Source organism: Crinia signifera, chromosome 6, assembly GCF_055691185.1.
Source record: "Crinia signifera chromosome 6, ASM5569118v1, whole genome shotgun sequence".
In the NCBI taxonomy this organism is placed as follows: Eukaryota; Metazoa; Chordata; class Amphibia; order Anura; family Myobatrachidae; genus Crinia; species Crinia signifera.
In genome coordinates this window covers 227,530,889-227,547,876 of record NC_139222.1, presented here as the reverse complement: position 1 = coordinate 227,547,876, position 16,988 = coordinate 227,530,889, and the positions used below count along the sequence as shown (strand labels likewise).

At 43.9% G+C, this 16,988-nt stretch overlaps 1 protein-coding gene across 2 annotated transcripts; it reads left to right on the top strand.

The window, feature by feature from the left end:
• The first annotated feature begins 5,361 nt into the window (after positions 1-5,361).
• Positions 5,362-16,452, top strand: LOC146009046 (interferon-induced protein with tetratricopeptide repeats 5-like). Of its 2 annotated transcripts, none has more exons than XM_083149043.1 (2): positions 5,362-5,622; positions 12,872-16,452. In XM_083149043.1, exons 1-2 carry the CDS (start codon positions 5,618-5,620, stop codon positions 14,328-14,330), a joined length of 1,464 nt encoding a protein of 487 aa, XP_083005169.1. In that variant the 5' UTR covers positions 5,362-5,617; the 3' UTR covers positions 14,331-16,452. The 2 variants fall into 2 exon arrangements, with proteins under 2 accessions (XP_083005169.1, XP_083005168.1); XM_083149042.1 differs by lacking the exon at positions 5,362-5,622 and adding an exon at positions 6,342-6,586.
• The last annotated feature ends 536 nt before the right edge of the window (positions 16,453-16,988 follow it).

Here is a 16,988-nt window from a genome sequence, read left to right as displayed (position 1 = left end):
CCTTAGGTGCATGAGGCTGCTTAGGCATCTAGTTCTTAGGTATTTGCAGGGAAATATTTCTTTTTCGGCAAGGCATGTTCCGGGGGTGGAGAATGAGATAGCAGACGCGTTGTCCAGGTTCCAGTGGGATAGGTTTAGGAGGTTAGCCCCGGAAGCGGATCCAGTCGGGTTGACGTGTCCTATTAATTTGTGGCAGATCATCGAGCCGGCATCGAAGGCTTAGCTCTGAAGGCATTGGCTCCAAGTACGCTTAGGACTTATACAGCGGCTTGGAACGAGTGGTCGGTTTTTTCAGCAAGGTTGGGAGAGGGTAAGTGTCAAGAGGAAGGCATTTTGGAGTTTGTATGGTCGTGCCACCAGGAGGGTAGGTCTAGGGCAGCGATGTCAGGGGTTTTGGCCGGAATTGCGTATTTTTCAAAGTTGAAAGGTCTGAGGGACCCAACCAAGTCATTTCTGCTTTCAAGGGCATTGAAAGGGTGGGCCAAGGAGCAAAAAGGGGGAGGGGATTGGAGAAGGCCCATAGACTTGGGTTTGCTTCAGGAGTTAGTTACAGCAGTATTAGGAGTGGCAGTGGATGAGTTTGAGGCAACACTTTTCAGTCTGGCATTTGTATTAGCATTTTTTGGGGCATTCAGGGTGGGGGAGTTGGTAGCAAAGAATAAGACGTGCTTGGTATCAGGGGTATTGAAGGAGAATGTTTTGATAAAGAAGGACATTATTCTAATAAAAATACAGAGGTAAAAGACGGATCAGTTGGGTAGGGGACGATGGATATCAATAAAGGCGGTGGGGAATAAGGGGATTTGCCCGGTTGAAAGAGCAAATAAGTTTGCGGCAATAAGGCCGCAAGGGGGGGCTCAGTGGTTAATACATAAAGACATATCCCCACTAACTAAATTTCAGTTCTCCAGCGTGTTCGATAAATGCTTGGTGGCGTTAGGTATTCCGGTAGAAGAATACGGCACGCATTCCTTCAGGATAGGAGCGGCTACTTGCGCGGCAGCATCAGGAGGGTCAGAGGAGTCAATAAAGCGCTTAGGGCGTTGGAAATCATCTGCGTACAAGTCATACATAAGGGGGGATAGGCTGTAGGAAGTGCGCTCCTGGCGAGTTTGTTTTTTGGGTAACCCAGGGCCATAAGCCGCCTGCCTTTTATACAGGGGGATTGGATGGCGTTTCACTTTTTTCCTCTTAAAATCTGAGGTTTTGTGTTGTTCACATCCATCTGGGTAACCTAAAAAGCTGAGTTCACCTTACCCTGGCTAGTTGCTATTGCATAGAATTTTATATATAGGTTCGGCTGATGTGGTGGGTAGGGTGTGGATTGTGGGACACTCTTATGTCTATTGGGCAGGAAAGCACGAGGTTAGGTCAGGAAAGGCTGATAGGGTCAGATGGATAGGAATTAGGGGTCTGTCCTGGTTTAGGCTTTGGGGGTTGTTGATGGCCTCAGAATCGAAGTGGGGTGCTCCAGATGTGTTGATCATTCACGCCGGTGGCAATGACTTAGGGTCATGCAAGGGAATTGAGTTGATTATGGCGATAAGAAATGAATTCCAATGCATAAAAGAGAGATGGCCTGGGGTAAGGTTATGTTGGTCGGAAGTGATACCAAGGAGGGTATGGAGAGGGACACAAGGAGGTGCTGCTTTGGATAGGGTCAGGAAGAAGCTTAATGCAGCAGTGTCCAGGTTTGTGGGGAGCATTGGAGGTGTGGTAATAAAGCACCCGGAGATTAAGTATGAGGCAGTGGAGCTCTATAGAGCGGATGGAGTGCATTTGAACAAGGAGGGTATGAAGCTGTTTGTCACAGCCTTGTTGGAGGTGCTGGGAAAAGAGGGGTGAGGGTATAAGTGGCGGACTTCGGCCGGCAATGCCGACCTTGTTTTGGCGGAGAGCATGGCTCCTCGGTTGGAAAGAGATTAGCGTGACTGAAATTGACTAGCATTTACCCTTTGAGTGCGGCGAGCCGGTCACTACCTTAGGGGAGGACCAGGTCACCATCTGAGGGAGGGACCAGTGCTCTGCCAATTTAGGGAAAATAGAGCTACTCGGTAAGGTCACGCTGGGCGTGGTTATAGCCACGCCCATTTGTTTAGTTATGCATTAGCTAGTACCGAGGGGCCATGCTTCTTGGCCACTTATTGATTAATAATTCATTCCAGCCATGCTTTTAAATAAATTTTGGCTGTGACCTTAATTTTCCAATTTATACAGTTGTCTGAGTCATTATTTATTGTCTACGAGTCCAGTTATTTGTGTCCGAGTCAATTATTTCTAGGCGTAAAGGATTATGAATATTAAAACATATGGGTGACTTAATAGGAGCGAAAGCTTACTTAAGCTTGAGTGGAGATAAGCACCCTGTTTTGTATGAAGTAATTGTTAGCCTCTTGGGGATTGATGTTTTAGTCAGGGATGGTAATTGGGTGCAGTTATTTGAGCTAGCCAGTAGGAGTCGAGTAAGGGGGAGGAGTTAGAAGTTAATATAAGGGCTGGCTGAGGTAAATTATTCCTCTTGCCATTTTTTGGATTCCCACCCACCCACCCGAAGTAAGAAAATTTTGTTGTGTAAGTGCATGAAAGATGCTTGAAAAAGGCTGAGCCTTGCAAGTAAGAGGCGAAGAGGAGGAGTGGCAAAGGCTTAGGGCCTTGCAGGTGAGAAGGAGGAGGAGAGGAGAAATTGCAAAGGCTTAGGGCCTTGCAAGGGAGGTGTGGAGGGCGGAGAGCATGGCTCCTCGGTTGGAAAGAGATTAACGTGACTGAAATTGACTAGCATTTACCCTTTGAGTGCGGCGAACCGGTCACTACCTTAGGGGAGGACCAGGTCACCATCTGAGGGAGGGACCAGTGCTCTGCCAATTTAGGGAAAATAGAGCTACTCGGTAAGGTCACGCTGGGCGTGGTTATAGCCACGCCCATTTGTTTAGTTATGCATTAGCTAGTACCGAGGGGCCATGCTTCTTGGCCACTTATTGATTAATAATTCATTCCAGCCATGCTTTTAAATAAATTTTGGCTGTGACCTTAATTTTCCAATTTATACAGTTGTCTGAGTCATTATTTATTGTCTACGAGTCCAGTTATTTGTGTCCAAGTCAATTATTTCTAGGCGTAAAGGATTATGAATATTAAAACATATGGGTGACTTATGGAAACTGGTTTGTGTTCCTTGACTTTCATTTCTCCCTTTCCACCTCCTCCTAATTCTTCCTGCAGTATATATAGAGTATCACAGCAGCCAGAGAGACATACTGTACAGTAGTAAGCAGTTATTTCCCAGAGCATCGAGGAGATATCCTGTTATCTTACTACAGCGCTGAGATTGTGGTCACACAGAACCTGACAGAATGAGGTATGGTAAATAGAACCAGTTTCCTTTATGATTTTTCCTGCATTCTGAGTAGTTGTTTTATTTAAGGTTTTATCATTTTTTACATAGTTACAGTACTTTTAAATGCCTATATGCATAGTTGCCTACCCTCCTGCATTCTGCAGGAGACTCCCTGAAATAGCAGCAATCTCCCTCTCTCCCTCATTAGTCTAGTAATCTCCCTCATTTTACCTATCCCTCTTTACACTGTTAAATTTTTTGGGGAAAAAAAGAAAGAGAGACAGATACATTTACATTGAATCATTAGCACCATTTCCCAGCACTTTACCTAATAATTCTTACTAACTGCTTTGGGGCTCATCTACATTTGGCTATAAGTCATTTTAAATTACACACCCACACTTCTAGGTGCCAAGTTCACAATTTATTTTCACAATTTCTCCTATATGGAACTAGACATGCCCCTTAGGGCGGAGCTTGACACACCCCTCAATGGGGCGCTTTGCAAAATTCTATTACCAAGTATAATCTCCCTGAAACTAGTTTTCAAAAGTAGGCAAGTATGCCTATATGATGACAGTGAACTGGAAGCAATGTAGAACTTTTTTGATTAATTACATTTAAAAAAAGCTCCTGCACTGATTCGTTGTCAGGTTTGATACAGTTACTGTATTTATATATGTGTGGCTTAAAGGGGACATTACTGTATTCACTGTGTTATTGTTCAGCACGGAATCCGGATGGGTATGGACCATAGGATAGACATGAACTAGGTCGACATGCATGAAGGTTGACATGACCAAAGGTCGACATGCAGGAAGGTCTACATGGGATAGGTCGACGGGGTCATTAGGTTGACATGGGGAAGGTCGACAGTCAAAAGGGCTACATGGGGTTTTTCACCTTTTTTGTCCCGAATGTCGACACAGTCGACAGGGATAACAAAATGTAGCACCACGTCCCCTCGCATGGCTCGCTGCACTAGCCATGCTTAGTCACTATTTATTCTCCAACCATGCCCTAGTGGATGGTAGGGCATGAAATACTGCCTGTCGGCACATGTCGGCTCAAAAAAAAAGTGAAAAACCCCATGCCGACCTTTTGATTGTCTTCCTACCCCATGTTGACCTAATGCTTGTGTCGACCTAATGACCCTGTCGACCTAACCAATCTTCAGTCATGTCGACATTCCTGCATGTCGACCTTCATGCATGTCGACCTACTGGTGTCAACCTAATGCTTGTAGATCTAGTGACCGTATCCCATCCGGATGATACTGTAGGTCGACAGTTAATACGAAACCATATGGTACACAAGCAAAAGGTTGACACAGTTTTTTTTCTGACTTTCATACTTAACCATCCATAGGAATGCAGGTGGAACCAGTTCACTATTTGGGGGTCTATGTGTCGAAATTGACAAAAAAACCTGAAAACTGCATGCCGAACTTTTCATCCGTCGACCTTTTGGGTGTGTTGACATTTTCCCCATGTCGATCTTGTGCATGTCGACCTAGACACCAGCAACCTGATGACTATCAAACCTATTATCCACACCCCTAAATTTACCTATTCACAAAAAAAGATCACACCAAGAGCTAAAGCAGTTACCTCAACAAAGATTTTTGCGCAGGTGCCAGATCAAATGTGAAAATTCTTAAACGAAAGTTGATTTGTGAAAAATCCTATTGAAAACTAAGTTATGATAGGGTCAGTGAACGATTGATGCAGCGGAGACGATTTTACGGTCTGGACAACACAGGTGTGCCAGGTACGTTTTGGGGGGGGGGGGGGGCTTCAGCTGCTGCATGACATCACATGCAGCTGTTGTGACTCAAAATATGGCTGCCCCAGTACTACTGAGCTACACTGCGCAGCTAGGGAGCAGCTGGTAATGTGCAAGCACATGTATAGCAACGTGCTCGCACTATAGCGATGCAAATACAGAAATTTGCATTTGTGTCATGGGGAGGGACCCAGTGAGTGGGGCAGCTCTACTTGCACCACTGATAAGGAGTAAAGAGAGAAATGAAAGTGAAGGAACACAAAACAGATAAGAAACTATAGAGGGAGAGTGAAGGAAGAATGGAAACTGGTTTGTGTTCCTTGACTTTCATTTCTCCCTTTCCAACTCCTCCTAATTCTTCCTGCAGTATATATAGAGCATCACAGCAGCCAGAGAGACATACTGTACAGTAGTAAGCAGTTATTTCCCAGAGCATTGAGGAGATATCCTGTTATCTTACTACAGCGCTGAGATTGTGGTCACACAGAACCTGACAGAATGAGGTATGGTAAATAGAACCAGTTTCCTTTATGATTTTTCCTGCATTCTGAGTAGTTGTTTTATTTAAGGTTTTATCATTTTTACATAGTACTTTTAAATGCCTATATGATGACAGTGATTTGGAAGCAATGTAGAACTTTTTTGATTAATTACATTTTAAAAAAGCTCCAGCACTGATTCGTTGTCAGGTTTGATACAGTTACTGTATTTATATATGTGTGGCTTAAAGGGGACATTACAGTCTGGACAACACAGGTGTGCCAGCAAGGGCGTAACTACCATAGGTGCAATGGGGGCAGCTGCTATGGGGCCCAGAGCTAAAGGGGGCCCACCTTCACTGTCTAAGTAATATGTTTTACATACATTTATCACCATCACTTGCTAAATAGGGGGCCCTTACAAACTTTTGCTATGGGGCATACGAATATCTAGTTACGCCCCTGTGTGCCAGGTACGTTTGGTGGGGGGGGGGCTTCAGCTGCTGCATGACATCACATGCAGCTGTTGTGACTCAAAATATGGCTGCCCCAGTACTACTGAGCTACACTGCACAGCTAGGGAGCAGCTGGTAATGTGCAAACACATGTATAGCAACGTGCTCGCACTATAGCGATGCAAATACAGAAATTTGCATTTGTGTCATGGGGAGGGACCCAGTGAGTGGGGCAGCTCTACTTGCACCACTGATAAGGAGTAAAGAGAGAAATGAAAGTGAAGGAACACAAAACAGATAAGAAACTATAGAGGGAGAGTGAAGGAAGAATGGAAACTGGTTTGTGTTCCTTGACTTTCATTTCTCCCTTTCCACCTCCTCCTAATTCTTCCTGCAGTATATATAGAGTATCACAGCAGCCAGAGAGACATACTGTACAGTAGTAAGCAGTTATTTCCCAGAGCATCGAGGAGATATCCTGTTATCCTACTACAGCGCTGAGATTGTGGTCACACAGAACCTGACAGAATGAGGTATGGTAAATAGAACCAGTTTCCTTTATGATTTATACTATAGCGATGCAAATACAGAAATTTGCATTTGCGTCATGGGCAGGGGTGCCGAGAGAGGGGGGGAGCAGGTACAATTTACCCGGGCCCAGGCCTGTCAGGGGGGCCCCGGTCTGGACACACATTTTTTTTTTATTTAGCGGCGAGTGCACTGGGTCTGAGTGTGCCGGAGTCAGCTTTTCATCATCTGCATTGGGAGTGCGGATGTGGGTGGACGTGGGGGCAGAAGCATCGCAGAGGTCCTTCTGCTCTCCGACTACAGGGCCTGCCGAAAGCCATCCATGTGACTTGGGAGCTTACCATGGCTCAGTGACAGAAGGACACTTAGGGTAGGTAGTCCCTGTGTGCCGGTACAGAGAGAGGCCACCTCCCTCGGGAGTACCACCCACTCTGCAAAATTCAGCTGCCCCACTCCCCACATTCCCATCCCAGCTGCCACCAACAGCAGCAGGTGCCAGTGCCATGTCTCCAGCCCAGCAATTCCAGACCTGATTCCCCACCCATGTCCAGGTCACTGCATTCCAAGGTGGAAGGTGGGTTGCTCTATGTCTGCTGCCTCCCTGCATGCTGCTGGGGCTGAGATCCAACTCTGGAAGTCAGCATGTAACCCCTGGCAGAGCATGTACTATAACCCCTGGAAAGCATGTAACACATGGCAGGGCATGTAAATCCATGGCAACAAGCATGTTAACCCCTGGCAGAGCATGTTACCAATGACAGTGCAGATTAATCCCATGGCAAAGAGCATGTTAACCCCTGGCAGAGCATGTAAACCCATGGCAATGAGCATGTAACCCCTGGCAGAAAATGTAACCCCTGGCAGAGAATGTTAACCCCTGGCAGAGCATGTAAACCCATGGCAATGAGCATGTAACCCCTGGCAGAAAATGTATCCCCTGGCAGAGCATGTAACCCCTGGCAGAGCAGGTTAATCCCATGGCAAAGAGCATGTTAACCCCTGGCAGAGAATGGTAACCCCTGGCAGAGCATGTAACTCCAGGCAGAGCATGTAAACCCATGGCAACAAGCATGTTAACCCCTGGTAGAGCATGTTAACCCCTGGCATCAAGCATGAAGCCCATAGCAATGAGCATTTAGGTAAGCGGAACTTACAGTATGGGGCATAAAATGGGAGGTATTATATGTAATAGACATTACAGTGTGTGGCATATCGGCGATGAGCATTACGTTGTGAGGAATAATATGTAATGGGCATTATGGCATGTGGTAAAATATGTAATAGGTATTACGGTGTATGGCATAATGTTTACTGCCCACTATGGTGTGTGGCATAACATGTAATGAGCATTATGGCATGTGGTTTAATATGTAATGGGTGTGTGACATGTGTAATAGGCATTACGGTGTAAATTTTTGTCCCTGTATCCACCTTGGAAGCAGTGGCATAACAAGTGTCCGGGGAGCTCCGTCCGTGGGGGCCCCACAAAATTGTTGTACCGGGGCCCAGGATTTCTCTTGGCGGCCCTGGTCATGGGGAGGGACCCAGTGAGTGGGGCAGCCTTGCCATTTGCTGCAAATTTTTGCAAAATTACACCTGAATCTGAATTAAGCCTTAAATTCATTTCTAAGGCTATTTCAGAGATGCAACAGAGCTTTAGAATCGTTATAAAAGGTGACACAAGCAAAAGGTTGCCAACATTTTCACCTGTCGATCTTTTGTGTGTCTGCATTTTTCCATTGTCAGCCTAGTGCATGCCAACCTAGACACCATCAACCAAATGACTATCGACCTTATTATACACACCCCCAAATGAATCTATTCACAAAAGGATCACACTCAGCTAATTCAGTTAATCCAACGATTTTTGCGTAGGTTCCAGTGCACATGTGCGATGTCTTAAATTGAATTGTAAAAAATCTGACCCCAGTCTAACGGATGAGGATGTCAGTGAAAGATTGTTGCGGAGACGAGGGACCTGGTGTGCGTGGCCTTGCCGTGTGCTGCAAATTTTTCAACATTACAACTAACCTGAATTAGGCACTAAGTTAATTTCTAAAGCTCCGTAAACACGTCATTCGATAAGGTGAGTGATAGAGATTTGCAATAAGGTTGCAACCAAAGCCATCTTAATGGGCTCAATAGGCAGCTGCCCATAGACAGAACGATCAGGCAGCATTCTCTTCCAGCTTCCCAGCTTGCAGCCAGACACCGAATGGCTGTCAGCATGCTGATTGGTGGAGTTACCGATATTTATATAACCAGAAGAACAATAAGTGAAATGCGCAGTTTACGTACTCTTTCCGTAACTTGCGTACCCTTTATCTCTAGCTACGTGCGAACAAAGCGTAGCGGACCTTTTCCGTGTATTGTACACACTGGATCAGTTCCAGTAATAAGAAATCCCTTCGCAGTACTTAAACTGCGAATACCTTTTATGGACAATGTCCGTAATATACCTTATCGCTAGATGCGAATAATAGACGAGACAAAGATATAACAAAGTGAGGAGATAGATTCTCCAAATAGTGTATTTAGTCCCTAGCGGACAACAGGGGATTACAGAAAGTAAGAACACAGTGTTACACTTGATACAGTTAAAATAACAATAATAAATATACTTTAATCTAACAAGGGAACAGAAACAGATACATAATATAATCAGCCACATTGAACAAACAGGAATACAAATGTTACCGTAAAGAGAATATCACAGCGCAGTCCGGTTGGAGCTCCCTATGTTCAAACTGAACTTAGCCCGGTCAAGATGTAGCTAGAGATGCAGTGCAGGAGAGACCAAGCCAGTTCAGGGATAGCTATTTTATAGGGTCCAAGAAGGGGGTCAAAGGCCCTTACGATTGGTCAAGGGTTCAAATGTCCAGTCTTCAGTGATTGGGGCAAGGTATTGCACCTGGTTTGGATTGGTGCAGGGGGGAGGGTACTTTGGTGTCCTTTGTTTGTTAGCATCGTCGTCAGGGTCATAAATCAGCAACAAGAACTGGTTACAACTTGATTCCTTTGTCTTACACAGGACACATGGCAAAAGTACATATAATAAGTATTTTGTCCGTAATTATCAAACCATAGGACTTGCGAATATTTGGCTGTGACCGGAATGCTGCGCACGGGACACAGAACATAAAGATACCAAACATGTACAGAAACTATCGTGTATTTCTAATTAAACTATGTGTAGCGTACTAAACCTTTAATTAACTATATTTTATTTTGTGTTAGTGTGATATTATGAATGTATGTGTATTAGTATGGCTGCGCTTATGATCCACTTTGTTACACAGACTCGGGTATTATACTTTATTTGTGCAACTCCCCAGGGGAGCCGGCAGTTATTTGTCTCACATAGTCAGATACGATCTCAGAGCACTGTGGTGATTGCTACACCACAGCAGCCTGAGGATCCTGACTAAAGTTAGAACAAACTGTTCATGATACTTACCTCTGGAGAGACAGGCGTACACACCGCGGGTGCAATTACAAGCACAAGCGGTGAGTACGACTAGCCGGCCAGTTCAGGCTAAGGCAGAATCTCCGCTTGCGGGCCCGCAGTGGATGATTGCCAGCCACGTCATAGGATACCTAGTGCTGACCCAAGACACATCCCAGTAGATACCTGGGTAAAGGGTTACTAGCCAAGTACCTGACTTCCAAACCCTGTGTAGCGTAACTGTTTGTATCAGACGTGTGGGTTCCATGATTACCTAATAAAGTTACAATATACTGATGTGATAAACACCCAATTACCCGATAACGTTGAAACACACCTACTTACCTTTACTATCCAAGTGCACTTGAGAGAGCGCTCTGCCTGCCACCTTCATTTTTAATACTTGTAATTTCCTACTATAATTGTTGTTTGTCCCTTCTTCATTTCTTTTAAGACATTTCGCAGTATCTTACCCTAATTATTAAAGGTTATGTTTTAATATGACTAGGTGCACCCACATTAACAGGACATTCTTCTTCTTTTCCCTTTTTGCGATACTCACCACTGTCCTGGGGTAGCACACCTCCGTCTCCACTACTATTGAATAAACTGTTTGACATTTGGGGGTCCTTTAAAAATACAGTATATCACATGGTCTTGTGCGACCGACTTTCTTTGTTTTGTCTCTTATATAATGCAGCAGATTCCGTTACAGTGTCTTATATAGCGCAGCAGATTCCGTTACAACGTCTTATATAGTGCAGCAGCTACCGTTACAGCGTCTTATATAGCACAGCAGATTCTGTTACAGTGTCTTATACAGCGCAGCAGATTACGTTACTGTGTTTTTTATTTTCAAATGTGACATGCCAACACGTGTTAGCCACGCCCCCAATTCATTACCGGGGGGGGGGGGGGGCGCGAAATATGCCATTGCTCCGGGCACCATGGCGCCTAGCTACACCGCTGTCTTCCTAGCCAGACGTTCAGCGTCTGCAAAGCTACTCTGTCAGTCACTTCATTGGTTACCTGTATTCTACCGTATTCAATACAAAATAATTTTACTTACACACAAAGCCATAAACCAAACTACACCAACATACATATCTTCTCTTATCTCAAAATATATTCCAACACGACCTCTACGCTCCTTCCAAGATCTGTGTCTCTCATCCACACTCAATAATCGATCCCATTCCCGATTGCAGGACTTTCTTCGTGCTGCACCCACTCTGTGGAATGCCCTCCCAAGTACAAGACTCTCCTCCAGTCTTCAAACCTATAAACGTTCCCTAAAAACTCAACTCTTCAAGCAAGCTTATCACATTCCAGAACCAGCCACAGAACCTTGCATTCTCATGGAATCGATGCAATAAAGAATACAGTATCTATCCTTATGTATCAATGCCTATTTCCCTATAGATTGTAAGTTTGCGAGCAGGGTCCTCCTAACTTTTGACTGTCTGTAAATACCCTGTTTGTTGTATCACTGTCTCCTTTTGTAAAGCGCAACAGAATATGCTGCGCTATATAAGAAACTGTTAATAAATAAATAAATGCTGTTAATCTAACTCATAAGATAGATCTCAGATGGTTAACCCATTATTGATCATTTCAAATAGGCCGTTCTAGAAGGCTGCACAGAAAGCGTTGTCACTCCATTTCAACTCAGAGGCAAATATTTATAATTGCACCAAGTTGTGACCCATTTATAGAGATTCTTGTCACAGATGTAGGGTTAGCAGAGGTGGATATCATTCTCCAAGGCACATCAAAGATGCACCGAGAGTTGACACCTAATCCAATTTGTATGGTCAAAGGTGCCTCATAGTAGAGATCTGTAGGGGATATAATGTCAAAGCAGGGCCATAACTAGGGTGGTGTGACTTGTGCCACAGCCCAGAACACTGCAAGGCAGGGGGCACTGTTCAGCAGCACCTATCAATTGTCTGTTTTAAACATTCTCACTTGAAACTCATTGCCTTGCTGACCCATCTACCCCCTTGTCCTTATGGTTAACAGTTTAGATATTACGATCAATGGCATCTAATGACATAGAAGGTGGTAGTACAGCATCTGCAGTCCCTCTACAGTCATACACAGGGATGTACACAAGGGAATGGCATTGTAGCGGCACTGGCAAAGTTGTGCCAACTGCCAAAAGAAGCATCTACATCTACCTATGAACAAGGACCTTAGTTCCTTGTGAATCCTATGCTTTGTGTAGCACGGTAATGTCAATTTAAGTCATTTCTAACATTTAATTATCTCAATAAACGTTGTTGAAATTTTCTTTCAACTCTTTGTGCAAAATCCATTTATTTTCCACAATGTCTGTTTTACTACTTTGCTGCAGAGCCTTTGTAGCAAAACATAAATGTGGATTAAGCTCACAGCTTTGGCTCCATTAATTAATTTACAATTTACAGCTATACAAAGTATTTTTATTTGACAAACCCATTAGGCATTTATTATTTATTATTTATTTATTTACAGTTTCTTATATAGCGCAGCAGATTCCGTTGCGCTTTACAATAGTAGACAGTGATAAGACAAACTGGGTAACAACAGACAGACTTGGAGGTAGGAGGGTACTGCTGCAAGCTTACAATCTATAGGACTAATATAGTTTTGGATAGCTGGTGTAACTGTCAACAACATCAGCGATATACAGTATGTGGGGAGCTGAAGAAGTCAAAGCAATTCTTATAAATTTTTGCATGGAAAATGTATTTAAAATTGAAGTGAATGATCAGCAATTTTGTGTATCGGATTGACATTTGTAGCCATAAGTGTGTTTACCAATATGCTAATACTAACCACTGCCCTTGTTTTCTTACTATAGCGAGCTTCCAGAGATCAACCTGAAACCACACCTTCTACAGTTAAATTGCCATTTCACTTGGAGGCTCCTGGGAAAGGATACCGATATTGATGAAATAGAAGAAAGGTTGTACAGCCAGTTGACATTTTTGGTCACTAAGAACAAATACATGGTGTACAATCTACTGGCCTACATGATGCACCTTAAACGTGACTACACAAAAGCCATTGCCAATCTGGAGGAGGCAGAAGAAAAGATTAAGGAGAACTATCCAGATGGACCAGACAGGAAGTATCTGGTGACATTTGGGGACTTCGCCTGGGTGTATTACTACTTAAAGCGATATGAAGAGTCTCAGAAATACATAGATAAGATAGACCGAATTAATAAAGAACTACAACTTTCCCCAAATAACAGTAAACTCACAGCTGAGATTTATGGGGAACAAGGTTGGTCATTGCTGAAATTTTCTGGGCAATATTATGAAAAAGCTAAAGAATGTTTTGAGAAGGCTCTTGATCTAGACCCTGAAGACCCAGAGTGGAATACTGGCTATGCAACAGTGGTTTATCGATTGGAGGGATTCAATGGCAGAACATGTCTTGCTTCAGAATGCAAATCGCTACCACTGTTGAAACGAGCTATAGAGCTAAATCCTAATGATCCGGTGGTGAAGGCACTTCTTGCATTGAAGTTACAAGACCTGGACAGAGATGGTGAGGGAAGAAAATATGTGGAAGAAGCTCTAGAACAAGCTCCAAACCTTCCATATCTACTGCGCTATGTGGCAAAGTTTTACAGAAGAGCTGGACTGCTGGATGAAGCTCTGCATGTCCTAAATGATGCACTAGATCTAATGCCTTCTTCTGGATTCCTATATCACCAAATAGGATTATGTTACAAAAAAAAGGTCACTGAAAAAAAGAAGATGTTTGGAAAGATGTACAACCGAAGTAGACAAATGCAAACAGGAGAAATTGATGAACTCATCCAAAAAGCCATATTTCACTTTGAAAAAACACTGGAATACAAGAAGACATTTGTATACGCACACACAGACCTAGCTAATATGTACATTGAAGCAAAGGAATATAGGAAAGCAGAAGATACATTTGAAATGGTTTTGTCATTTCCAAATCTTACAGATGAGGAGAAACAGCAGATCCACCTCAACTATGGACGTTTTGAAGAATATTCCAAGAAATCTGAAAGTGAAGCAATAAAACATTATAAAAAAGGCTTCCAGATAACCGATCCAAGCAGAGACCGAGATGACTGTGAGAGAGCTTTAACAAGACTAGCGAAAAGGAAGATTCAGCGTGACCACAGAGATGCTCTGGGGAATGGTTTGCTTGGATTTGTCCATAAGATTAATGGGAAAACCTCAGAGGCAATTGAATGTTATGAAAAAGCCTTAAAATATGGTCCTTACAATGAGGAATATCTGAGCGATCTCTGTGAGCTGAAGTTGATGATTTAAAAAATGAAAATATTATAAGAATATTATTATAGGAGTCATTCAGAGTTAGGAGCATGGACTCCAAATTTACATGTGTTCCAATTAAAGTGGTGAATATGCAATCTTTTTGCATCCATGTTAAACACATAATTACTGGGCAACTTTAACGTACAATATATTTAACATGTAAGTTAAAATACAGCCACCAAACAACAATGAGGCTTTCTACATGTTCACCCCCACCCCCCAAATGACATCCATTTCACTAGAAAATGGGCAGGATGTGGGTGCACTGTGAACATCCTGAGAGAGCAGGCATCTATAGGGCAAATACTGTATCCTTTGCATGCTACACACATGTATCACCCTCCTATATTTTTGTACTGCATCTTAGAGATTGGCTAGGCCACTTTTCCTCTTAGAACTACTGGGGCCTAATTCAGAAATGTACACAAACCTGATGGTCCTTGGGGCTGAGTTTCCGGGGGTGTGGTATGGGACTCCGACAGTCGGGATCCCGACAGTCATTATCCCGACGTCGGGATCCCGACTGCCCGGAGTCAGACAGCATGGCGAGCGCAAAAAAGCCCCTTGCGGGCACGGTGGCTCGCTACGCGAGCCACCTATTCTATTCTCCCTCTATGGGGGGTCGTGGACCCCCACAAGGGAAAATAGCGGGTGTCCGTCGGGCACCCGGCTGTCGGCATTTTGACAGTTGGGATCCCGACGTCGGGTAAATGACTGTCGGGAACCCATCCGGCACCCGTTTCCGGGACTGAAAATGCCAGTGGTTAAGAAGATAGACTCTGCAGTGGCAAACGTAGAATTTTTAGAGGGGGGTTTCCAAATTTATTCCAAAATCTCCCACTCTGCAGCGCAATGGGCTACTTTGGCCCATACACACTGGGCGACTTTGAGCTGCAAGTCGCTCAAAACAGCATGTTTGAGCGGCTTTCAGCTCAAAGCTGGCCAGTGTGTATGCCCCAGCGATGAGCGATGAGCGCTGCTGCGGGCTCCTGCATCATCGTCGGGAAAGCAGTTCATCTGCTGGTAATACCAGCAGATGAGCAGCTTTGAGGATGGCTTTACATAGTGCTGCGCTATGCAAAGCCTTTCGCGCCCTGCTGCCGACACTGGGCAGGGGGAAAGATGCTCAGTGTGTATGCACTGAGCGGCTTTCCCCCCATCGATGAAAACAATCATCGTTGTTCATACACGCTGGGCATAGTCGCCCAGCGTGTATGGACCTTAAGTAAGGGAGTCTGTCGGAACGGTAACAGCCCTGAAAATTGGTATTTGTATACACTGGATACTGTATGGAATACAGCATTAATATTTTACAGTACAGACAGTCTATAGTATAGGACAGGCTTGTCCAAACTATGGCCCTCCAGCTGTTGTGAAACTAAAAGTCCCATCATGCTTTGCCACAGTTTTGCTATAAGGGAATGCTAAAATGATGGCAAGGCATGCTTGAGGGCCACAGTTTGGACATGCCTGGTATAGGCTTTTTCAGTTAAATAAGATAAGTGGTCAGGAAAAGGTTGAACATATAATAAATACACAAACATAATAGAACCAGTACTGCACTTTCTAATCTCACAATCTTCCACTTCATGGTAAGGCTCCTGTCTCTTCCTCCTGGCAGCTACTCTCTGGTCCATTGCAATTTTTGGGGGCTCAGATCCACACCTACAGTAAATGTGGTAGAAGCAGTTGCTTCCTTTAGTCATTTGCAGCAGCTAACACTGCATGATGTGGTGGCAGCTCTGTTGATCATTTTATATACCAGCTATTGTTGTCATAATTGAAGGCACTTGCCAAGAGGAGGGGGTTTTCCAGACAACCAGAAACCCCCCTGCGTTTGCGTATGCTCTGATATCCAAAGGACCACTATTTATTTATTTAAATTATTTACAGTTTCTTATATAGCGCAGCAGATTCCGTTGCACTTTACAATTGTAGACAGTGATAGAACAAACTTGGTAACAACAGACAGACTTGGAGGTAGGAGGGCCCTGCTGCAAGCTTACAATCTATAGGGATATAGGAGGGAAACACAAGGGCAGGGGACCACCATGACCCTCCTTTCAAACATCTTAACCCTAACTTTCTGCCACTCCAGCAGTCTAAACCTAACCCACCCAACCCCCCCCCCCCCCCTCCCACACACACACACACACAACCTACTCCAGATACTTACGTTGGCTGTTGGGATTCTGTGATTCCATTAAAGATCTGTTTCAACAACAATGGTCATGCTAAGCCGCAGCATGATCAACATGCTAAAGTCATTAGCTGCTGGATGAGCTCCTGACTACTGGATGATACTTATGTAAAACTGCTCCTATCATGAAGAAATATTTAACTAATATTGTATAGTATCAATGAAGGACATTCAAAAAATAAATAAATGACCCTCACAGAGATGCAGCACACTGAGCTCACATACTGCAATGTAATATATGAAGGATTTATAAATAATTAAAGTACAACTACAGAAATATTTTGAATCTCATTTGCATTTGCTCATTTATGTTGTTTGACATTTGTACATTGCAACTTTGCATTATGGTTTATAAACCTAGAAGATATAAATGTAGAAGACTATCCAGAACAAGGCCCAGACAATATGGTGCCATATCAGAGTTGCCTGTAAAGACCTCCATCCATCTGCAA